We start from the raw sequence: 24,770 nt of genomic DNA, 5'->3' as shown, positions 1-24,770 counted from the left end.
TGCAGTTATTTGCTGCCAAGGGGAAAAGTCCAGCCTCCAAAGAAAAAATTTTGAAAAATCCGTCACTGTCACAATGAGCCTAATGATTTTCAACTACTGACGAGGTTAACAATGAAAACAGACACAGATGTTTCTGCTATTATGCTACGAAAAACGCCAACATTTGGAGGATGAGCATTACTCAGAGATCTAGAACTCCCCAAGTGTCCAACAGTCAGGCGGGGTCAGCGAGCCTCTTGGAAACTGAGAGAAAACAGCCTGCAGCACCTCAGCGTGTGCCTCCTTTCCACCCCCATCCGGGCGTGTCGGAGCTTTCTTATAAACCACATAACTTTATTATAACAGACTAAAAGAAGCAGCAGATATGAAAATTCAGCCATCTTCTATTAAAGTTAAGATTATAAAAAGGGTTAGAATGGGTACAGGTGAAACCTACTAAATGCAGAATACAAATGTCTACATACAATGACTAAGAAAATGCCATGAAGGCTACGTTGAACAGTTTGTTGAGAATATTTCAGATTGTATATCAAACCAGCACATTGTACCCCTTGATTGCACTAATGTACACAGCTATGATTTAACAATAAAAAAAATTATAAAAAGGTAAAAAATGCTACTCTTCTAAGTTTTATTTTGAAAAATATCATTTTTTATTAAGTGTCATTATATGTTACCTATGTAATGGCCTTATTATTTTAAAATAAACTAATTAATTTAACTTCCCTCCAATTTCTAGAACAGTAGATATCAACAAATAGAACAGGCTTGGCGCCTGTGGCTTAAGCGGCTAAGACGCTGGCCACATACACCTAAGCAGGTGGGTTCGAATCCAGCCTGGGCCCGCAACCAAAAAATAGCCAGGCGTTGTGGCGGGTGCCTGTAGTCCCAGCTACTTGGGAGGCAGAGGCAGGAGAATCACTTGAGCCCAGGAGTTGGAGGTTGCTGTGAGCTGTGATGCCACAGCACTCTACCCAGGGCAATAGCTTGAGGCTCTGTCTCAAAAAAAAAACAAAAAACAAATATAACAGACACCAACCAAAGCTCTCAGGGTCCTCACTAATTTTCACAAGTGTCAAAGTGTCCTGGGCCCACAAACCCTGAGAACTCCTAAGTCAGGGTGTCCACAGTGAACTGACGGTGGCTCTCAGCTTCTTGTTTTGAATTTAGCATTTGCTTTCATGTTCAGTATTTTCCCAACTAAATGACTCTTCGGGGCAGGGGCCATGTCTGATTCTACTTTGTGCCAGCAGACAAAGGACAGATTTCAAGCTCCCTGGTCAAGGGCCCATGAACAGAGGAAAGGACACCCTATCACCTGTGCACAGATGCTCTAACACCTTCCTCTGGTCGTAGCTGTGGCCGATTGGCTCAGGGAGCAGTGGGTGAGTCCGAGCCGTGCCCAGAACCCTGCCATGGCAGTGTAGACATTCACTTCACCCCTCTGATCTGGGAAGTGCCCCCCAACGACAGGCTCCACTGAAAGCTGCCTTTTCACCTCCAGGAGCTGAGAGGGTGTCTTCATCAAAAGGATTGTTAATTTCTTCCCTCAAAATGTGCAGTGACCACTACTCTCTCTAGGAATGTTCCTGGCTCTATGTCACAAACTCTACTTTTCCCTCTCAGCATTTTCTAGGAAAAACCAAATGGCATGGACTTTCTTCCTGGGAAAACCTCACAGTACTTTGGGGGTGGGGAGGGTCTGCTAGGACTCACCAGCTTCAACAGGTACCGTCTTTTGGTAAGCAGGGGACACCTTGGTAACATCTTCAAAGGTTGATGCATTCTATGGAGACAGGGAAAGGAAATCAGGAAAATACTTTCTCTTTCCTTCATGCCCTGCCGTGGCTCCTGTCTGATGCGAATGCTTACAGCCTCCCCCAGATCTGTCAAAAGACAATCCAGAAAGCCCAGAACTGTCACCTCTACCCCTCTGTCCTGCAGGAAAACATGCCCATGCACGTCCTGCTAGTGACCAGGAGTCAGCGTCAGGATAAAGACATATCCCCCCACCTGCTCTGTCACAACTGGCCTGCGTCAGTCCCTCACCACCGAGCATCCTGGACACTAACAGGGAGCCTGGCAGGAGAGGACCTCAGGGCACATCCACAGTCCTGAGCATGGGCCTGGCCTGCCATGTAACCACTGACTTGGGCACAGATCGGCAGGGCTCTGAGAAGCCAATGGCTGTCTTCAGACTCAGCGTGCGTTTCATTACCTCTGACTCCTCCTGACCAGGAATGCCTGCCCAGCTGCTCACTCACTTCCCAGCCTCCTCTACTCGGACCCTGTTCCCTTCCCTCTCCCTGAACTTGCCCCCTGTGCAGTTGGTACCTGGGTCCATGTCAGCCACTTCCAGGCCCTTGAGTTGTTCATACTCATTCAAAGGAAAGACCACTGGGTCAGTGATTCCAGACCTGCTAGCCCCACCCATTAAGGTGCTGTAGGGGGTTGGCCTCAAGCATGGACCGGGTACCAGCCCCACCCCATGACACCCTGGGTCCCAGGGCAGTGCCCTCACTTTGCTGAGCCTTTACTCCTCAACTGCACAGAAGACCACAAGAAAAGATACCAAATCTCCTCCCAAATGAAGGAGCCAACACTGGAGGTGCCCCTCACACGCTTCCTTCCATGTGTTGGCAAGGCCAGCGGTCACTGCCATTACCATCAATGCTGACCACAGATACTTCTTCAACTTCCAGCCACAAAGCCACAACCTCTGACTCACCTCCTTCCCTCTATCCATCCTAAGCCCCTGTGCCCAGTCTGCTCTGGCTGCCTGACCACTGCCATCCTGAGGGTGCAGCCCTGGGGCCCCTCCCCACAGCACACACTCTCCGGGCTGCCCCACCATCCACGTACTTGCCATATGCAGACTCACCACGGCCCCTGTTCCCAGGGTGTCGCCTCAGCAGCTGCCCCATGTCTGCCTTGACTCCTCTCTTCCCTGCACCCCTTAAATCCTAATACCAAGCTCTGCTGCTCTAACGCCTGATACCTCTGGCCCCAGAGGATTCGGTCCTCACAACCACACCTGATGATCCCATCTCCACCCTGGTCAGGGGGCTCCCACTAGTGTGCTCTGCCTACTGACCCCCTCCCGGACCACTCACATCACTCCACACAGCACAGAGCCTTTTGTGGTCTGTGGGGCTCTCCACATTCTGTGCTTCAGCCCTTCTTCAGAATCTGTCCTGACTTGGATCCCCATGGCCCCACAGGCCTGAGTCAGTTATCACTCCCCACAGTGCTACAGCCCAATTCTCTGTTTTCCTCTGCTCCCGCCAGGGCCCGTATCAGGAGTTCTGGCCACAGAGCAAGTGGCCTGGGCAATGCCGTCTGCACGGTCAGCATCAAGCCCAATGGCAGCAAAGTGCTGTGAGGACAGCCCTGCCACCCATGACCCCAGGCCAAGCATGGGAGTGGGCAGGGTGGGGCTCAGTTCTTTGAGGCTAGCCACCACCTGAGAGGCAGACGACTGCCAGGGCTCATTTGGATAACCCCACACACAGTCTAAAGATAACTCTAATATTTGAAAGCACTGGATTACGGTTAAGAAAAACAATCATTTTGTGTGCTTAACACTGACTCATCAAGGCTGTAAAACCATCAGATGTAAAAAGATAAATGAAATTAATTCCTGATGTTCTGGAGAGAAAAATATGTTTTCATAGGAGGGTCTCCTGGTGGTTAAGCAGACAGACCCCAGGCTGGTGGGGTCCCTCAGACCTCCGGGAACAATGCTAACAGCTGAGACCTGTGTTGTGCACAGACAGCAGCCACTGGCCACACGAAGCTGCTAAGTTCTAACAATGTGGCCGGTGTGACCAAATAACCAAATCCAACTTGATTTAATGTTAAGAATTAAAGTCAAAATGACCACATGCCCCTGAGGCACTCGCATTAATACCTGGGTTTCTACAGTAGCCTGGCCACTCCCCACTGCACCTACCTGAGCCTTGGACACCCAACTGGGAAGGGGGACAGCGAGAGCACTTATCCCACAGCACCGCCCCCAGAGGCTCTGCGCCATCTGAGTGAGCCATCACTGACAGGGATGGTGTGGCCTGGTCTCCAGGTAGACTTCTAGAACCCTGAGCCCTGCCCACCTGAGAATGTCCGTTAGACCACAGGCTGACACACACACAGGGCTCCATAGATGCCCAAACGTGTTGGCAGAAAATATTAACCCCTTTGTCTGAAATACTTACCTTGTCCATCCGATCCTTCTGCACCCCATATTTTCCCCCAAATCCTTTGGAGTAGTCTGAAATGTGGAACATAATCTTTACTCTGAGATCAAGGACAGGCCCAGGGCTGATAGCAGGGGCATGCAGACAGACCCAAAACAGCCCGCAGAGTGCACTGGAGCAGAGAGAAACGAGAACTGCCAGATGCTGAGTCTGTATTCTCCAGGCAAGTTTTGCATGTGACACTGGCCCTCACTCGGGCAGGTGAGAAGCGGAGCACAGGCCCCAGGCATGCGTGGGTATTCTCCTGAGGGGCGCAGGGGTGGGGTGGGGCGGCAGGCAGGGGGGATGAGCCGAGGAAGGAGGGCATGGGACAGGCCTTTGCAACGCCACTTCAATAGCACAGTCTTCTGCACCAGCACGGGCTTATTCTCATGACTCCTGCGCTCCTGCTCTACGGAGCACTAAAAAGAGGCTCAATCGCGGTTTGTTCTCTTGCTTTTTAAAAGAAAAAAAAAATCCATGTGGAAATTCTGCCAGCCAAATGCTTCTGTTGCAGCAACACAGATCCACATGAAAGTCACACCGTCATGCAGCGGGAGTGCCACAGTGACCCCATGGCCTCCTCCATGCAGCTGAGGGGTCTCCCCAAGTGTGTTTACCTTCCCAGGCCTGAAAGCTGCCGTGTGCTTCTAACACTGCAGGTGGGAAGCCTGAACTCTGCCCTGCAAGGGGAGGGTCACTACGTTCCCCATCATGTGTCCAGGCGCTAATAACCAAAGCCAAATCTTAAAGGTAATGAGACAACTGCTCTAAGGAAACTGCTCTGGCCAGCTTTGCATCCATACCGTGTGGCTCTGTGTGGGGACGTTACATGGAGACAGTGCCATCAAACATACCCAGACAAATAAAACACCTCCCGCCCCAGCCAAAAAACGCCACCACAGATGAAACACAGAACCCACAGGGAAGGTGCCTGTCTCATGGCCCTGGCTGCTGCCAGCATCGGCTCTGCAGGTCAGTGGTTTGGCTGAACCACACTCGTCTCTCTTCACCTCAGGAAGGCCTCACTCAATGACCCACAGTGGCCATGGTCAACAGCAGACTGCAATACCCTGACCAGACAGACAGGTCATGGGGTTAGAATGACAAAACCAGCAAACTGCCATATTTTACCCAACACAAATTGTAAAAGTCATAGGAAAAAAAGGTGAGTGGAAAGAAGGGGGCAAATCCCAAGTTAATCTGTCTCTGTGGCAAACTGTGACTCCTACATCTGACATCCCCTGGCCGCTGACGGTTGGTGATTGACTGCAGGCTCCGATGGTGAACCCTGAAGTCTGTGCTAGAAGTGGCTGCACTCAGAGGGGCAGGGGAGGAGGCTGGGGGCAACTGTGCCTTGCTGGGACTCGTGCTTGGCCAGCTTCTCCTTGTAATCGAACCCCACGGCAGAGGAGTCCTGCCTCTCGGACTGAACACCGAATCTGCCTCCGAAACCAGTCTTATAATCTGCAAGGCCACGAGCGACAGTGGGAAACAACCGGGAGAGGAAACACAGCTGGGTTAGAACTGTGGGAGCCTGGTGAGGATCAAACGCATCATTTCTAGAAAGCAAGAGCTCTGCCGAGTTCAGGGGCTTAAGGACTCGAACCCCAGTCTCACAGTCAGATGTGGGCTCAGAAGGTGAAGGTTTAAGAACAAACTTAAAATCTGAACACTTCAGCCAGGATCTGGAAACAGGCTAAGCACTGTATTTTAAGTAATTCGGTAAAGCCACTCCATGCTTCCAGATCCATTGCTAGAGTCCCACCCAGACTGCAGAGAGAATGCACCTGTGTGTGTGTGTTTAGAGACACATCAGACACCTGCCACCTCCTGCTGCACTGGCTGAGAGGATGGGCACGCCTGCCACTGGGTTAGCTCTGGCCACACTGAATGAAAGGTTCTCGGTCCCCTCAGACTCATCGCCCCAGGACAGGGTTCCCGCTCTGATGAGAAGACACTTCCAGTTAGAAAGGAATGCCTCCTGCCACAACTGCAACCCACTTTATAAACCAGAAACCGAGGACTAGGGGCAACTGTGCGCAGAAAGCGATGGCATCCCCCAGAGGGCTGCAGGAGCTTCCTGACCCTGGGAAAACCCAGTCCCCTGTGGCATGGCCCTGCAGTCCTCTCGTGTGAGAGAGCAGGGGCCATCCCTACACTAGCTAAAGGGTTTGAGACGGGAAGGCACAAGACAACTTCAAAGAGAAGCATGACACTGGGACAGCAACAAAGCAAACACAAAACACACCCACAGACCCAGGAACGAACACAAACCGACTTCCCAACAATCAGCACCAGCAGGCAAAGTGAACGTACCTTTTTGGGATTCGTGCAACTGTAATTTCTCCTGGTGATCCCAGCCAAGGGCACACTTGTCTTGTCTGTCTGTCTGCACACCAAATTTTCCTCCAAACCCTTTCACATAGTCTGAGAGCACATAAAAAGCCATGATACATCAGTAACGGGGAGCCCAGGTCACAGGCACAAAGCATGTTTCAATGCAGTTAAACACATTCAATGCACTAAGCCCAGCCTTTCCCTTCTGGATCTTTGGTAAAACCTTAGTTAATATCTATTAGGAGGCCTTCCTGCAAGGCGGCTAAAAAAATGAGCCCATAATCTCAGTCTTGTCACCGGACACAGCAGTCCCAAAGCATGCCGCTTCTGCAGCACCAGGAGGTGACATGCGTCCATACCGCTGAAGCAGGCGTGCAGCCACGGCCACTCCCACGAGCATGTCTGTGGGGTCTGTGGCCAAAAGAAGCACCAACACCTGACTTCTTATTTAACAACTATGTTTCTGGATTTGCTATCTTAAAGCTGAATATTTAATTAAAAAGAGAGAGCTACTTGAAGGTTGTTTTCCTTTTCTACTTGACTGACACCTGCCAGGTTAGTAGCTCTGATTAGAGAGTAAGATAAAACAGAAGACACCTTTCTGGGACTCGTGCTTCTCGGTCTTGCCTTGATACTCAAAGCCAACCGCGCTCTTGTCCACTTTGTCCTTGTCAACACCGTATTTCCCACCAAAACCTTTGGAGTAATCTGAAAACAAAACAAAAAGAGGTGCTATTTATAAATGAACAACAAAGCCAGTGAACATGTTCAGGTCTCAGCAGTCTTTAAGAAAGTACTTTCATTTAAAAAACAAAACAAAAATCTCTCAGGCTCACTGCAAGATCACTGAGTAATCGGCACAGTATTTAAAGGTATTACTTAACTGTAGTGATAGAGAGGCAATGACAGCAAATTAACAACTGCAGCACCATCCCTTCACCCAGAAGGGCTTCTGAGATCAGGATGACCCACAGCTACAGGTTTTAAAATGGGGAGTGTCAGGAAGAAGTTTCTAGGAAATAGCATGCGTTCAGCCCAACTTCATTAGTTCTATACAAAATGAAGCATTTAGCATGTTACTTTGACAACAACCATGATTTGAACACAGAGACCCAATCCTGGGAGAAAGGCCTGTGCTCCCAGATGCTGCGAGGCCGGTATGTAAACAGCTTCCCTGAGCCTGCATGTCCAGCATTCCCAGCAGGTCCTGCCGAGCACCATGCAGACTTACAAAGGACAGTCTGCTTCCCGGAGGGGAGAGAAGGCAGAGCAAACTAAACCCCCACAGCAGGCAAGGGCAGCACACACCAGAGCCAAGAAAGGGGCCCAAGGAGGCAGGGAGGGCTGGGGGCCAGGGGAGACTCACAGCAAGTTCCAGGACACACTGCCCCTCATGCCCACCAGCCAGCATGGCCAGACATTTATTTATTTATTTATTTATTTTGAGATAGAGCCTGAAGCTGTGGCTCTGGGTAGAGGTGCATGGCATCACAGCTCACAGCAACCTCCAATTCCTGGGCTTAAGGGATTCTCTTGCCTCAGCCTTCCAAGTAGCTGGGACTACAAGCACCCGCCTCAAGGCCCAGCTATTTTTTGGTTGTAGTTGTCATTGTTCAGCAGGCCCTGGCCAGATTTGAACCCGCCAGCTCTGGTGTATGTGGCTGGCACCCTAGCCGCTTGAGTTATAGGCACCGAGCCCCAGTAGTGTCTTTTTAAAAAAAACAACCGGGGCTTTTTAAATATTCAAGCTCTCAGTTTTCTTTCTTTTTTTATTTTTTTTTTTTGAGACAGAGTCTCATTATGCCACCCTCGGTGGAGTGCTGTGATGTCATAGCTCACAGCAACCTCCAATCCTTGGGCTTAAGTGATCCTCTTGCCTCAGCCTTTCCAGAAGCTGGGACTACAGGTGCCCGCCGCAACACTGAGGCTATTTATTTATTTTTTGGTAGAGACGGAGTCTTACTTTATCACCCTCGGTTGAGTGCTATGGCATCACACAGCTCATAGCAACCTCCAGCTCCTGGGCTTAGGTGATTCTCTTGCCTCAGCCTCTCAAGTAGCTGGGACTACAGGTGCCCATCACAACACCCGGTTATTTTTTTGTTGCAGTTTGGCCAGGGCCGGGTTTGAACACGCCACCCTCGGTATATGGGGCCAGCACCCTACTCACTGAGCCACAGGTGCCGCCCAACGCCTCCTGACTACTTTTTTGAGATGGGGTCTTGCTCTGGCTCAGGCTGGTCTCGAACCTGTGAGCTCAGGCAATCCACCCATCTCAGCCTCCCAAGTGCTGGGATGACAGGCGTGAGCCGCCACGCCCAGCCAAGCTCTCAGGTTTCAAATGTTGGGCATTGTTTTTAAAAATTTACATGTGTAGGCCAAACAAACAAATGCTGCAGAGGCACCAATAGGTCACAACCTCTGCAGCTCCAGAAAAAGCTCTTTAAGTGACCTTGTTTGCAGGGATGTCATGGTGAAGGGACTAATCACAATCAGCACAGCCTCTAAGGACAACTTGGCAGTAGCTCTCAAGACTTCAACTTCACCATCCTTTCACCCAGCAATCCCATTTCTACGAATTGGTTCTATTGAATAACGACTTGTGTGTTAAGGCACGGGTACAAGAATATTCACTATAATTTGTGACATCAAAAAATTGGAAATAACCTTAATTCCACACTGAAAAGAACAGTTAAATAGACTGTGGACTCCTCCTACAGTGGGGGACTGTGCAGTCATTAAAGACAGGAGAAGTCCACATACTCTGATATGAAGAGGACACCCGATCACTTAAGGAAAGTACGTATGTACAAGCAGCACACCCCGGCTTGTACGGGGGGAGAAAAACACGAGGTAAGAGTGGGCAATGCCCCCCACCACACCTCTTTGTGACTCGTGCTTCTCAGTCTTGCCCTGGTAGTCGAAGCCCACAGCGCTCTTGTCCACCCGGTCAGCCTGCACACCGTATTTGCCACCAAAGCCACTTGAGTAGTCTGCAAAGACAGGGCAGCAGTTAGCACGTGGGTTTGGTGACCAAAGAGACAGCCCCTTTTGTTAAACTAAGAAAAACAAAAATGTCTGGGGGTTAAGACTCATGAAGAGATCCAGCGTACACCTCGAGATGCACAAGCCCACTGCTCCGGACGGTGGCAGTGTGCACGAAGCTCTGGCCCCTTCCCCAGTATGGGGCAGGCCTGGCACTGGCAGGCGTAGAGCTGCGCGTGCACCTGGAAAGTCTGCTGCTCAAGTGCAGGTCAATCCACAAAGCAAGCTCAACTCCCCACATCTGCCTAGTCTCTGGGTCACCTACACCCAGGCCGCATCTGGACTGCTCATCGCGGGAGCTTGTGTCCTGGGTTACATGATGACACACAAGAGGCAGAATTAAACAAGCTTGCAAAAAAGACACTGCAGACTTCCAGGAAGCGATATGCTTTCATCTTTGAAAAAAGGCTTTAGAGACTAGTATGATTAATCCACCACAGTAAGACTATATGAGCTTAATGAAAATAAATGGGAATTAACAACTGCGGATTCTATCCTTGGGAAGGAAGTTAGTTTTTTGCCAAGCAAGTCAGAGAGCTAACATTGCAGGCGCAGTGCCGCCCAGATGAAGGGAAGGCCGCTTCCACTGTAAGGTGGGTGGACATCACAAGGCTGGATGCCAGGTCTCCGAAGGCGCTGTGTTATGGGGAACATACTCATCATACAGTGTCCAGGTGACCGAGAAACTTCAAGGAGTGAGCAGTCTTCCCTGTGCCCACAGCCCACCCATCCAAGAAACAGGCTCCAGAAGACTGTAACTTCCCATTCAGGCCCCAGCACCCGCGCTGTCCACAGCTCACCTTTCTGGGAGGCGTGCTTCTCCGTCTTCCCCTGGTATTCAAAGCCTACAGCAGACTGCAGTTACCAAAAAACAAGGAAGGACAAGACAACGCATTTTTAAACATCTCTGAACCAATCCCTGTGAATACATGACATATATGAAATTTTTAAAAACATGTTATTTTTGGCGTCCAATTTCCTGAGCCAAGTCCAAGTGAAATTAATGCAAAGCTCTGGTGCTGTGAATTTACATGACATAAAACGTTCCAGAAAGTCCAGGGAGCTCGGTGGGCCAAGCTGTATCCATGGTGACCTGCCCCCCCGAGCACACTGCAGCAGCACGTGCTTGGCTGATCCTTTCTGGCCCCAGGACGCCGCTCTGGGACAATTCCACATGCTGTGCATACACTGGCTGGCCAGGAAGCCATGCTGAGGACCACACTAGCAGCAGTGACGAGGACAGGGGCAGCTCCCAGGTGCTGACGGGGCTGCACGCATCCGCGCACCTGTGGGCAGGTGTCCTCCTCACCCTCAGTTCACAGACACGTTAATTTAGAACATAGCTCATGTGCCCCAAAGCCAGACGCAGAATGCCATCTGCCCAAGTCTGCCCCCTGCAGGGGCTCATTCCAGAATCCTGATTACATCAGAAAATAAAGGGGCTGACAGCCCTGAGCCCATGAGAATAGAGAACAGGCTCAGGCCTAGAACCTGTGCACCCCGCGGGTGCCATGCCTGAGCCCAGGACACCAAGTGTGTGTCACGCTCCACAGCAGGGACTCTGTCACCTTGTCCTAGTGACACACGTGGGCCAGATGGATGGAGCTGGTCTCCGCAGGCACATTCCTGGACAAACGTAAGGCTGTCCAGTTCTGGGGCGCTCAGAAGAGTGAGCACAGTGACTGCTATGGCACACGTGCCCGTCCTGCCTCCTTGCCAAGTGCGCCCAGATGGTCCCCAGGTATTCCTGGGGAGCGGAGTGCACCCGTGTGCCCCTGGGCGTGGCCCAAAGGACAGACACTTGTGCTGAGGCAGCTTTCCCCTCCAGCACACCCCTCCTGCCTGCGCGTCCCACGCCACATCTCACCTGATCAACTCTGTCCATCTGGACACCAAACTTGCCTCCAAATCCCCGGACAGAGTCAACTTGTGAGCAGTGCTTGGAAAGTTTCGACTGGTACTCATGGCCGACAGCTGACTAGAACAGGGTCCAAAAAGAAAGCATTATACACCAAATAGCAATGGGCTCTTGACTTCCTCTGGGGAAGTAAAAGGGACTATGAGCCTTGATGGAACACACTCGGCAGAGCCTGCCCAGGAGACTGGCTCCCAAAAGGAACTGCAGCCTGGAACTTTCCGAGGCCCTGCAGGGTCTCATTGCCCGGCCAGCCCCTGAGCTCCAGGTAAGTTCCCCACAGCCTAGCCACAGCTGGAGTCTCCTGACCTCAGTGTGAAGTAGGACACGGTGCCAGCAGCCTGCCCCACAGTCCATGAGACCCGTGGCGGCAGTCACTCCACCAGAGTGAGATATGTGCAGACCACATGACCCCCCAGAATCAGGACAAAAAATACTTATTTTGCTAACGAACTGAAACACACATGTCCATGTTTGTTATAAGGTAGATTCAGATTTAGTATCTACTAAGCACACACACCATGTAGGCAGGGAGCCAGGTGCTGCCACAGGTACGTCACCAGCATGTCAGTCCCCATAAGAAAAGGGCAAGGTCACACCAAGCAGCAAAGCCAGAAGGTGAAGCCAGGCTTCTCCCAAGCTTTCCATCATGGGCTCAGCCACTGTGGCCTTGGGCCAGACCCGGTTCTATGGAGAAAGCTTTTGGGAACATGAACATCTATTCACTGACATACTGTTTGGCTATAGCTGCTTTTCTGATTCAACCACTGGTTCAGCATTTTTTTTTTTTTTTTTTTTTTTTGAGACAGAGTCTCAAGCTGTTGCCCTAGGTAGAGTGCCGTGGAGCCATAGCTTGCAGCAACCTCCAACTTTTGGGCTTAAGCAATCCTCTTGCCTCAGTTTTTCTATTTTTAGTAGAGATAGGGTCTCACTTTTGCTTAGGCTGGTCTCAAACTCTTGAGCTCAAGCAATCCACCATCCTCAGCCTCCCAGAGTGCTAGGATTACAGGCATGAGCCACCGCACCTGGTGGTTCAGCAATTTTAACCAACCCTGTGGTCCACGAAACACCTGGCCCTGCAGCAGCCCCAGCCATCCCACCCTCAGGACTCAGCCACGCCCAGGCTTTAAGGCTCCCTCCGCATAGTGGCGAGGGGTGCAGTGGCTCCTTTAAGGATGCTGACAACATGTGACGCAGTGCAGGAAATGGAGAAAGCCCCAGCACGTCCAGAGCTTTCTAAGCATCTGTGCACCTGTTCTGGCTGCCACATGATGAAGAGTCACAGAGGCCCCAGCAGCATTCAAGACCCCCTGACGCTCAGCAAGGGGTCAAAACGCCCAGTCTCCCTTAGACAAGGGCAGGTTCTCCTGTCAGCTCCAGAGCTGTGGCCCTCTCTCCTCTTTCCATGTTTGCTCCCAGGGCAGCAGCACGAGCCACGGCCTCGAGGGCAGACTGCCCACCTGGGCCTTCAAGGTTCCCCCCAGAAAATGCAGACTATGGGGTAGCAAGAGACAGCTGCAGAGGACTTGCCCAATCTTATAGAGAGACGGTGTAAGAGAACTGCTCTAAAAATATGGCCAGAGGGATAGCCTGGCAACACTTCCAGCTTCTGACTAAAACAAATTTATCTCCAAAGTTTTCTTTGATCTTATATTGACAAAACCACACTTGGTACCAGAGTGCTGGTACACAGAGTCTGAATGTTCAGACTCAGGGTTCCAGGACATGGAGGCAGGAAGAGGAGGCTGGCCTGAGTTTTATCTGCCCACTGGCAGTCCTGAAAGCGGCCAGACTTTCTCTTAGAATTGAAAGCAGACTCCTCCCTGCATGCTGCCTATCTCAGTGTCAGATGTCTCTGTGGCAGGGACCCATGACACAGCAACATCCATGTCTTTCCTGCAGACGACAGGCCCCCGCTCCAGCCCCCAGTTATTTCAGGATGTGTTTGGGGTGCTCCAGGCCTACCACATTGTCTTCTCTGCTGAGGGAGCGGGCAGTGCAGCTCACAGGGGCACAGCTGGGGGGCCCATGCCCAGGGCAGTATTAATGTGATCCGCGGGAGGGAGCAGCATGAAATTACCGACTGGAACCCAACACTGGCTGATGCTTTCACTGCTACCCACAGAGAGGCAGACGTCTGTTAGGTCAGAGCAATCTCACATTGCTCAGTTAGAATTCACATCAGCAAGGATATTTGCAGAAGATAAAGACGGGCTTTACTAAAGAACATGCACACACACTGCAGTCTACACTGCCTCTCTACACAGGAAGCCGCGAAGCCCTCCAGAGCGGCCTGCACGCCCTTCTCTCAGGGCAGAGAAGATGGTGTACTGGCAGAGCCAGCACCTTCAATCAGCACCTGCCTGGCAGACCAGTCCTACTGTGGACTCCTCACAAGGGGCTCACCCATTGCTTTTTCTTTCTTTTCCTGAGACAGAGTCTCACTCTGTCGTCCAGGCTAGAGTGCAGTGATGTCATGACAGCTCACAGCAACCTCAGACTCTTGGACTCAAGTGATTCACCTCAGCCTCCCAGTTAGTTGGGACAAAAGGTTCGAGTCACCATACCTTGCTAACTTTTTTTTCATTGGCTTGTTTTATTTTTTAGAATCATCCAAAGATGATTCCTCTCTGCACACTGCTTGTCTCAGTGTCAGGATGTCTCTGTGACAGTGACCAGTGACACAGCAACATCTGTCTCCTTTAAAATGGGCCTGCACCCACTCCAGCTCCAGGTTATTTTGGGGTACCCCCACACTTACACCATCTCGCTACATTGCCAGGCTGACCTCAAATTCCTACCTCAAGGGATCGTCCTGCCTTGGTCCCCCAAGGTGCTACGACCATAGGTGTGAGCCACCACACCTGGCCTCAGCCACTGCTTTTAAACAGAGTGACCGCTGTCCCCCTAGCCTCAAAGGCACTGACCGTACACTGAAGGCCCCTCAATGCAGGAAGGATGTCACCTATATTGCTGGCTGAATATTCCCGTGCTGGGAACCAAGAGGTCTACACATTTGATTTGGGTCTGTGGATTGGTACTACTTTGCTTCTGGACTTTGGTTCTGATCACAAAGCTGGCCTCTGGGGGACAATCTCCCACTTTGGGCCTCCCTACATAATACTCCTGAAAAATTATAAAGAGCTTCTAAAAAAGCTGGAGCACCTTATGAGTAAGTCCAATCCACAAAAGACTACTCTGGGCAAGTTTCGTTCCTAACAAGTGTAACTGCTGCTCTAAGGAACGTTGAAGGGCCAGCTCTGATAACCAGGCAGGGGACCCAAGCCACCAGGAGCCTGGTGCAGGCAGTTGCTGTCCACTCACCTTATCCATTCTGTCCTGTTCCACACCAAACTTCCCTCCATACCCATGGGAGGCTTTTGGTCCTGTTTCGAGTTCCTTTTCTTTAAGAGTCTGATGTTCTTGGAAAACATTCTCTCTCAGCTTGTGTATGCTAGAGGGGGAGAGATGAAAATAGGAACAAGTCAATAAAATACACGAGCACACTTCCCTTCCAGCAGTCTGAGGACTGACGACACTGTCCTTGCAAACTTGGTCACGTGGTGCTCACCTGGCGTCTGCCTTCTCTGTGCTTACCTGAGTATTCTGCAATAATAAGCCAGAATGCCCACTTCAGTCATCCTCGGAATCAGAGGGAAGTCTCACGGAAAGAAGATGCTAATCTGAACATGTGCAGCGCAATCATCCCAACTCCTCCCAAAAGAAGCCTTTCTAAAACATGCACTTTATTCCACATGGAGAACAGATTCTCATTTCATTAGATAAGTGAGCTAGGAAAACTCGCTTTGTCCAGGCATCCCAAGGGCACTGGCTGGAGCCCACTGATGCCAAACATTCAGGCACTTTGTCTTTTCTTGAAGTCCTCCAGCTTATTATGTATTCAAAGATGAGACGAAGTCTCTCAGAATTTGCAACCTAAAAGCCATTTTTTGTCTTAAATTCAGAGAATGAAAAAGATCACAAGATATGGCTAAAATCTGGAAGGGCAAGGAGCAGATGTTCCCCAAGATACCCCAGAGTGGTACAAAGGCCACCTTAACAAGTGGCCTTTCTGCCCAGAAGACACCAGGCCCCTGCTTCCAACATCTGGACACAATCCAGGAGTGCGGATGGAATGCAGACCAGGCAGGGGACAAAAAGACACCACTAGGAAAACCTGGTCTGGTCCTGACCCCACGTGTTCTCTCTCTGAATCCTAACCAAGCAGAGGCTGTTCATACCAGAATTCATTCTGTTCCCAATTATGTCTTGAAGCCTCATGAACAGAAGAGATGAGAAGACCTACAATGATGTCACCAACTGGAGAGTCTGCTGAGTCTGCCTAACCCCACAGCACATACACCAAGACCGTGCCAGAGTCCTGGCTTAGCGCAAATTCCCAATCCCCGCCCATGTTGGCCTAGGACTCTGCATTCTCAAGCTCATTCTGTGGATGGGAGTGGCCTGAGCAAGTCACATAGGGACTAATACTTGTGCCTAAAAAGCCACTGTTGGCCGGGCACAGTGGCTGGCCTGTAATGCCAGCACTTTGGGAGGCTGAGGCAGGTGGATCACTTAAAGGCAGGAATTTGAGACCAGCCTGAGCAAGAGCGAGACCCTGTCACTACAAACACAGAGGAATTAACCAGGTGTAGTAACGTGTGCCTCCCTTCATCATTTGGCAGCAGGAGGATAAACTCTGAACCAGCATCATCTGTAATAAAGTCTGAACATATTTTAGAAGTTCCTTTTATCTACACTTCCTGTTGAGAAACAAACTACCCTGACATCCAGCACTTTGGACAGTGCCAAGTCAGAAACAATGGCACAGCTCAATAAGTTCTCCTATTTGGGGCTTTTCCTAAGAACACAAAGCTTCCAGTTCAGTGCACAGTACTGATTACATTCTGCAATACATAATCATTTCCAGACAATATTAAACATAAAGGCAGTTAAAGTCTAAGTTATTCAAAGACACCTCACACTTTAGAAACCTACTTGCAGAAAGCAGAGCTTAGGTAACTGCGTTCACTGATGAAAAACAAACTCTTCAGAATTATAGATACAAAAATTGTTTGCCATGGGATTTTTTAGAGCAGCTTTTTTTTTTTTTTTGGATTTTGGCCGGGGCTAGGTTTGAACCCGCCACCTCTAGCATATGGGACCGGCGCCCTACTCCTTGAGCCACAGGTGCCGCCCACCATAGGATTTTTTAAATTACTGAACGTATATTCATGTAAATAGACACATACATAAACACACACATTAATATATATCTTATATTTATCTACCATATAAATATCAGCTTAAGAAGACACATGAAAGTGATCCCACACATGGCACCCCACTCCGGTGGGTCAGAGGTCAACGCCCGCTCCACCTCCCGGCACCCACTCGGGAGAGGGAGGCCTCTTACTTGATGTGCTCCTGGTGCCCGGAGCCTTGCACAGTTTTTGCGCCCCATCTTTGTTCTTTCTCACTCACATCATTCTGAAAAGAAAAAGAACTTATAAACCCCACACCCTGGATTGTAACACAGACAAATGACTCCCCAATCAAACAAAAACCTAGGAAAGACACTTCAGGAAAAACAATAAGCAAAAGACTGGTGGCTCCTACCACAAAATCCGGGTCAGTCTCCCAATCATCAGCTTCCCCGTCATCTTGGGTGATGGACACCACATGGCCTGCCGAAGCTTTCCACATCTGCAAAAGACCGCAGAGGACCCAGCCATGGTTTGTTTTATTTTGCTTTTGAGATAGAGTCTTACTCTGTTGCTCGGGCTAGAGTGCCATGGTATCATCATAGCTCATTGCAACCTGAAACTCCTGGGCTCAAAGCCATCCTCCTGCCTCAGCCTCCCAAGCAGCTGGGGCTATAAGCACATGCCACCACCCTAGCTAACTTTCTTACTTTTGCTCAGGCTGGTCTTGAACTCCTGAATACAAAGGCCTCACCTACCTTGGCCTCCCAGAGAGTTATGATTATGGTGTGAGCCACCATACCCAGCCCATCCATACTCTAAGCAAAACTACAGAAACTCTTAAGACAGGGGTTCTCCAACTACGGCCCATGGGCCACATGAGGCGGTGTGATTGCATTTGTTCCCGTTTTGTTTTTTTACTTCAAAATAAGACATGTGCAGTGTGCATAGGAATTTGTTCATAGTTGTTTTTTTTTTAAACTATAGTCCGGCCCTCCAATGGTCTGAGGGACAGTGAACTGGCCCCCTGTTTAAAAAGTTTGAGGACCCCTGCAAAGACAACACAGACAGGGCAGGGGCTTCCTGAACAGGTGATCCTCCATGATCCCTATGATGCCCACTACAGGTGTTAAAGCACTTAGCACTGAGGGCTGTAATGCTGTTGTCAACTGGCATCAGAAAAAAACTGGAAATATTCTTTGGGCTTCAACTCAAGTGAGAAAATTTTATGGAAAATAAAATGTTAAGGGTATACATACTTTATTAAGAACATATCCCTATTCCACTAAATCTATGACAACACTATTTACCAAGCAAAAGTAGAGACCAACCTGGGAAACATAGCAAGACCCTGTCTCTATAAAAAAATTTAGAAATTAGCTGAGGGCAGTGCCCATGCCTATACCCTAGGCATTCAGGTGAGCTATGACTGTGCCACAGCACTGCAGACCGGGCAGAGTAAGACCCCTTACTTCGCTCAAAAAAAAAACAGAAAAGAAAAAAAAACACACACTATTTTGGATTGCCCATTATAAATATACTAAAGATCACTAATAGTTAATTTCATGATATATGTATTTCAGAAAGAATACCCTTTTTGATTTCAAGTGCTTGCTGAAAATATAACAACGATTTTCTAAATTTACACTGACAATAAATGTTTTAAGTAACTTGTTAGATGACTGCCTCACCACCTATTTGGGAGTAAGTAGGGTACATAAGATGCCAATTATTCCTCTACTGGACAGCTCTGAAAGTGACCAGTCACCTTTCTTCCTCAGCACTTTAAGCCTATAAGGTCTTATCTACCATATTACAGAGAACAATGGCACATTTGTAGACATAAGACAACTATTTTTGTAACTTCAAAAGGTAAAATATAACCTTTAAAGGTTTAAAAAACACTTTACTTCCTCCAGCCCAGCTGGGTCTCAAGTCCAAATCCAAGGAGGTAGTGAGGCTCTCCAATTTCCAGATGCAACCCCATCAGGTAGGGCAGCACTGACAACAACCCTCCAGTGAGGGCCACCCTGAACCTCGTCTGAATGCCCCAAAGCATGGCAAGGTCTTCCCAGAAGCCATCTGTCTTTGACCAGATTGTAGACAGCAGATGAACTAGAATCTCAGCACTGAAAGGGAAAATCAGTCTAGTCTCACTTTGCCCATTTACAGATGGGAAAAAAATGGCTGTAGGAAAGCTGAAGGGTCTGTCCAGTCTCAAGTTTGCCCCGTGGCACCTTGCTGTCCTGGAGACAGGCCTGCCCACAGGCAGGACTTCAGCTGCCTATAGTTTCAACCACTGAGAAAACTGTCATAGGCAAGGATGGGGGTCTCTGCAAGGGGCCCCCAAGTTAAAGGTGAGAGCAGGTATTTTTGCCTTTTAGTTTTTCAGACTTATCAGGGAAAGATCAGCAAGGCATAGTCTTGCTGGTCTTCCTTTGCCAGGGGGCAGTTCTGCATGATTCACAATATTCCTGGTGGGTCTGCCCACTTTCAATGGAATGTGTGGGAAAGAGGCTGGAGCGCTCCTTCTGCAAGGACAGAAACGCTTCCTGTTCCTGCATCCCAGAGTTCTCTGCAATTTCCTCCTCTATGTCATCAGCAACATGAGAAACTTGACTTTTTTAAACAATGAAATTTCCTTCCAGAAAACTGTCTCTCTCCCTGCAAACCCATAGTGAGAACAATCCCCTCCTTTCCTTGTTAAAGGGATGTTACCCTTACCATCATGGGGAAAGAATATTAGAATGTTCACAATACACGCACCTTTTTTTACAGTTGAAGATAAAAAGCTATTCACAAAACTCTGCTTAAAACACAGTAATCCAATGAGGAATTTCCAGGCATTTGGGAATGATTCCGTCTGCAAAAAGATTAAGGGTAAAAAGCTCAGAAGGACAACTGCAGACAGGCTCTCTGGGAAATCCTACCAAACATAACGAGATCTTGTAAAGAAATGTAGGACAGAAAGATTTCCATTTTACTAATCAAAAAGGTCAACATAAAGAAACAAAAGAAGTAAGTTTTGAAAGATTTAGAACTACATCACGCTTGCTCCCAATGCAAACAGAAACCAGCCGCCAGCCGGGCTTCCTGTCTGCTCCATGTCCTTCGGGCTTTGTTCCTTCTGACTTAGGACGTTACTAAAAACAACAAAATCCTACTGTTGTAAGTTTAAAAAAAATACATATACACACAAATATACACACACAGAGGTTGCCAACTAAATTAAAATTGTAATACTCAATACATACTGATAATGTTGGTTATCTTACATATTGTATCTCTTGGAATTGCAGAAGTGGCATGTGATTTGAGTATTAAAATTTTAATAATTTTTCCTTTCTTAGAATGTGTATACCTTTTTTGGCACCCTTTGTATATAATCCATGATGTGGCTGGGAGAAGGAATAGCCGCTGCTGGGATCCTGCCTGGCTCTCAGAGGAAGCCAGGGAGCCTGGGGGACAGGCAGGACGCGGGGGCAGGAGCCAGTGCATTCCTAATGAATGTATAGGGTTACCAGGCAGAGAAAAAAAACCCAATTCCCCAGACGGTGACCAGGCACCCAACCTCTTCCCTAAGACCCTATATCAGCCTCAACTGGACACCACACTGCCAGACATCACCTATCAGATGAGTAAAATCCCCTTGTCCCCGAGCGACAAGCCAGTCCCAGGCAGAGCCACATGCACCAGGATGCAGCTTTTCATGCACTAGGAACTACAGGGATAGTGGCTGGCTGGCCTTCTCTACATATAACTCATCTCCTACCTAGTCCCTTTTTTTAATTAAGAGTCAAGTCTCTCTGTGCTGAGCAGGCTGGAGCAGCACCAACATGATCATAGCTCACTGTAGCCCGAAACTCCTGGGCTCAAGAGATCATCCCACCTCAGCTCCCCAAAGTGCTGGGACTACAGGGAAGCCTCTTCTCCTAGCTAGCTCTAGTTCTTGACCCAACTATTTATTCCTTTTCTGCCTCAGTCTCCTCTGCAAACTCGAACTTCAGTGGATGGCTCTGTATATTCAGAATACCGCAGTCATTACTGTCATCAGCTAGCAGCTATAAAAATCTACCCAGGGCAGCTAGTGATAGGATCGAATCCACATTATTATCCCTTCAATATTTGAAATGTTTTAAAAATCATAAAAATAACTAATTGAAAAATAAGCTTAAGTATTTTGTAGATCCAAAGATAATGCCCCTAGACCCTGATCTCAAAACCATACACAAAAAGTATAAACTCCTAAATATATGCAATATTCTTGACTTTTCAATTTGGCAATAGTTACTTAGATGTGATACCAAAAACAAAACAAGAGGAGGAAAAGAATAGATAAATTGGACAAAATCAAAAACTTTGTTTCAAAGAACACCAAAAGGTGAAAAGATGATCCACTGAATGAAAGAAAACTATTTTCAAATCATATGTCCAGAATATAGGAAGAATTCTTACAACTAAACAAGAATTAGAGGTGATGGCTAAAGGATACAGGGTTTCTTTTTGAGGTGATTAAATTATTCCGAAATTATGGTGTCTACACATCTCTGTGAACATACTAAACCCCCCCTGAATTGTACAGATTGGTACATTGCATCAGTGTGAGACAATGTGGCTCAGTGAGTAGGGCGCCAGCCCCATATACCAAGGGTGGCGGGTTCAAACCCAGCCCCGGCCAAACCGCAACAAAAAAATAGCTGGGCATTGTGGGGCGCCTGTGGTCCCAGCTGCTCAGGAGGCTAAAGCAAGAGAATCGCCTAAGCCCAGGAGCTGGAGGTTGCTGTGAATCTTGTGACGTCACAGCACTCTACCAAGGGTGATAAAGTGAGACTCTGTCTCTAAAAAAAAAAATGGGTGAAGGGCCAGGCGTTGTGGCTCACGCCTGTAGTCCCAGCGCTGTGGGAGGCCAAGGCGGGTAGATTGCCTGAGCTCGGCAGCTACTCGGGAGGCAAAGGGCAAGAGAATCACTAAAGGAAGAACGGGAAAAAAAAAAAATTAAAAATGGGTGAAGGATCATTTCTCCAAAGATATAAAAATGGCTAATAAGCTCGTGAAAAGATGTTCAATGTCACTAACCATTCAGGAAACACAAATCAAACCACAATGTAAAACTACTTCGCACCCATCAGACTGGCTAAAATCAGACAAAGACAAGAGGGGTGAGGATGTAGAGAAACTGGGACCTACATACATTGCCAGTGGAAATGAAAATAGAAAAGTTTGGCAGTTCCCCAAGTACGACTCCACCATCCCATTCCTAGGTACATGCTCAAGAGCAATGAAAACATAAGTCACACAAAAACCTGTACATCAATGTTCAAAATAGCACTGCCCATAATAGCCAGGAGTCAGAGAAAACCTAAGTGTCCACCAGCTGACAGAGGTGTGCGTATTACACAGTGCCATGCATATGAGACACCCAGAGCTGGCAAGTCTACAGTACATTAGCTGTTGCCCAGGGCTGGAGGGCTGGCAGAGGGAGGGCAATCGGAGGTGATGGCTAAAGGATATAGGGTTTCTTTTTGAGGTGATTAAAGTATTCTGAAATTATGGTGGGGAAGGCTGGCAGAGGGAGGAGAATCAGAGGTGATGGCTAAAGGATATAGGGTTTCTTTTTGAGGTGATTAAAGTATTCTGAAATTATGTGGTTACACATCTCTGTGAACATACTAAAACCCCCTAAATTGTACACATTAAACTGGTACATTGTACGGGTATGAGAATTGTATCTCAATTATGATGATACAAAAAATCATTAAAGATTAATGATCAAAAAAGATAATGCCTGGGCTAGGCGCAGTGGCTCAGGCCTGTAATCCTAACACTCTCGGAAGGCCAAGGCAGGAGGATCCCTTGAGCTCAGAAGTTTGAGACCAGCCTGAGCAAGAACAAGACCCCATCTCTACTAAAAATAGAAAAATTAGCCAGGTGTGGTGGCGGCTGCCTATAGTCCCAGCTACTGGGGAGGCCAGGGCCAGAGGATCATTTGAACCCAGAAAGTTTGAGGTTGCTGTGAACAACAATGATGCTACAGCACTCTAGATCTCTATCTCCAAAAAAAGAGTGAAAAACTCCTCTATTGAAGAAATATTCTAAAAATGATGAGATAGAACCACCCACCCAAGAATCACCTTTCCATAATAACAGAAAACCAAAAACAACCAAAAGGCTTTTAAGTAATCAAAACAGATAAGCTTAGGCCCCACACCACACTTGCTCCAAGGGAAACCCCTCCCATCCTCACCCTGAGTGGTTTTACTCAGGGTTACTCCAAGCAGTGCTTGAGCAGAGGGGAGTGGGCTTGCTTGCACAGCAGTGATAGACAAAGTTAATGATGGACACAGGCAGTCCCCTGCTCCTGGCTGCCTAAGGACATGGCATACTGCAGCATGGGACAGTAACTACTACGACCCACATGTGCAACTGACTTAGACATTCAACAACACATTTTCTGAGCAGCTACCATGTGGCAGGGACCAAAGGTCTGAATCACTTTACATTCACAACAAGTTTAAATGTGTTAAAAGTGTTTTAAAGACAAGTCCATCAAAATGCTACACTTAAAATCAGCTTTAGCAAGCAAGGTGGCAGTGCCTGTACTCCCAAGCTACTCTGGAGGCTGAGGTGGATTACTTATGCCCTCGAGTTTATGGCTGTAGTGACTCCAGACTGGGCAACATAGCAAGACCCTGTCACTTTCTAAAAATGTATTTTTAAAAAGCCAGCTTTAGCAGAAGGCAGACTTCCAATATTGAGGAACCCAGTATCAAAAACCACTCTGCCTTTCCAGTTCTTTATTCTGTTAGGTCTTAATATCTGGCAAGTACACCTCTAACTAGAGAGGGAGAATTGACTCAATGTGCTGCAGCCAGTGACTCACCCACACCGTCAAACACGGAAGGGAGGAAGGGGCAGGCAGCCACTCCCAATCCCAGGCTCCACTGGGCCACAGTCTGAACCACAGGGTAAGGACCTAGAGGGTGAAGCCCCTGACCAAGCACTGTCCAGCCAAGGAAAAACAGAGCCCAAAAGCAGCGTGGGCACAGTCTGGCACATGATTCCCGGGAGCGCTCACTTGCGCTGCAAGGGCTGTGTTCAGCAAAAAAAACGGAATTCCTCCCCAAGTGGCCTGACACGTCTACAGATTCCAGTGGGAGGAAGCCCTGTCCACTCTCACCGGAGACCCGCCAGCATGGACATCAGGCCTCCGTTCGAGTAGCCAGGCGATCAAAATTTAAGAACCAGAAACCCAAAGCACCTTACTGGTGATTTCAAACGCTCGTAAGGAAGGACGGTTCCAAATTTAGAGCCTCACGACGAGCTGCGGGTGTTGTGTCGCCGCATTTCCACTGACCTGATTGCTGACTGCAAAACCCTCTCTAAGGTGCGGGACAGGTCCCCCAGCTGCCCCCACCGTCCCTCGCGGAGGCCCTTGGAGTCCCCATACCCTCCCCCCACCGTCCCTCCATTGCCACCTCCCAATTCCTAAGGCCCAGCGCCCCTCCCCCTCGGGCCCCCATCCTGTCCTGGGATCGCCCTGGACCCCCAGGCCTTGCCCCTCAGCCCTCAGACCCTCAACCCCTAAGGTCTACGCCCTTCCCCTGGGACCGCGGCCCCCTTCTTCCTCCGGCTTCTCCCCGACCCCTCGAACCCTCCCGGCCGAGGCATCTCCCTTCAAAACCTGGACGCCTCCCCTACCGACCCCGCGGGCCTTCCTCCGGCCCCGCCGGCCCCGCGCCTCGCGTCCCTCGGGCCGCGCCCCCACCTCCTGCGATCCCCGCCCTCGCTCGCGCCTCGGGCCGGGGAAGCCTCGCCCGCGCTCCCCCGAAACCGCAAGCGGAAGAGCGGCGAGACCGCTGCGGCCGCCGCTTCCTTCCCGTTTCAGGGCCGCGGCGCCTCCCGCCCGCGGGGCCGCGCTCGCTCACCGCCTCACGGCGTCTCTCGGCCCCGCTCGGCCCCGCTCGGCCCGGCTCCCTCTGCGCCGCCAGCCCCGGCGCCAGGACCCACTTCCGGTTCCGCGGGCTGGGGGCGGGG

At 49.3% G+C, this 24,770-nt stretch overlaps 1 protein-coding gene across 8 annotated transcripts in view; it reads right to left on the bottom strand.

Moving 5' to 3' along the window:
• The window catches only part of CTTN (cortactin), a 33,761-nt gene extending 9,041 nt beyond the window's left edge, over nt 1–24,720 (bottom strand). The window contains exons 1-13 of one of the 8 annotated variants that reach the window (XM_053562975.1): nt 24,662–24,720; nt 19,503–19,599; nt 17,152–17,238; nt 16,949–17,022; nt 14,857–14,986; nt 11,485–11,595; nt 10,418–10,472; nt 9,455–9,565; nt 7,170–7,280; nt 6,552–6,662; nt 5,589–5,699; nt 4,212–4,267; nt 1,717–1,786 (exon numbers count right to left, since the gene is read on the bottom strand). In XM_053562975.1, the coding sequence (XP_053418950.1) occupies nt 1,717–1,786; nt 4,212–4,267; nt 5,589–5,699; nt 6,552–6,662; nt 7,170–7,280; nt 9,455–9,565; nt 10,418–10,472; nt 11,485–11,595; nt 14,857–14,986; nt 16,949–17,022; nt 17,152–17,238 (1,027 nt within the window). In that variant the 5' untranslated portion in view covers nt 19,503–19,599; nt 24,662–24,720. The other 7 variants (XM_053562973.1, XM_053562980.1, XM_053562977.1 and 4 more) reach the window with 7 other exon arrangements.
• Nucleotides 24,721–24,770: the final 50 nt, after the last annotated feature.

This window comes from Nycticebus coucang, chromosome 14 (assembly GCF_027406575.1).
Source record: "Nycticebus coucang isolate mNycCou1 chromosome 14, mNycCou1.pri, whole genome shotgun sequence".
NCBI classification, from domain to species: Eukaryota; Metazoa; Chordata; class Mammalia; order Primates; family Lorisidae; genus Nycticebus; species Nycticebus coucang.
Note: the sequence above shows the minus strand (reverse complement) of the source record. Positions and strands in the feature narration are given on the sequence as shown.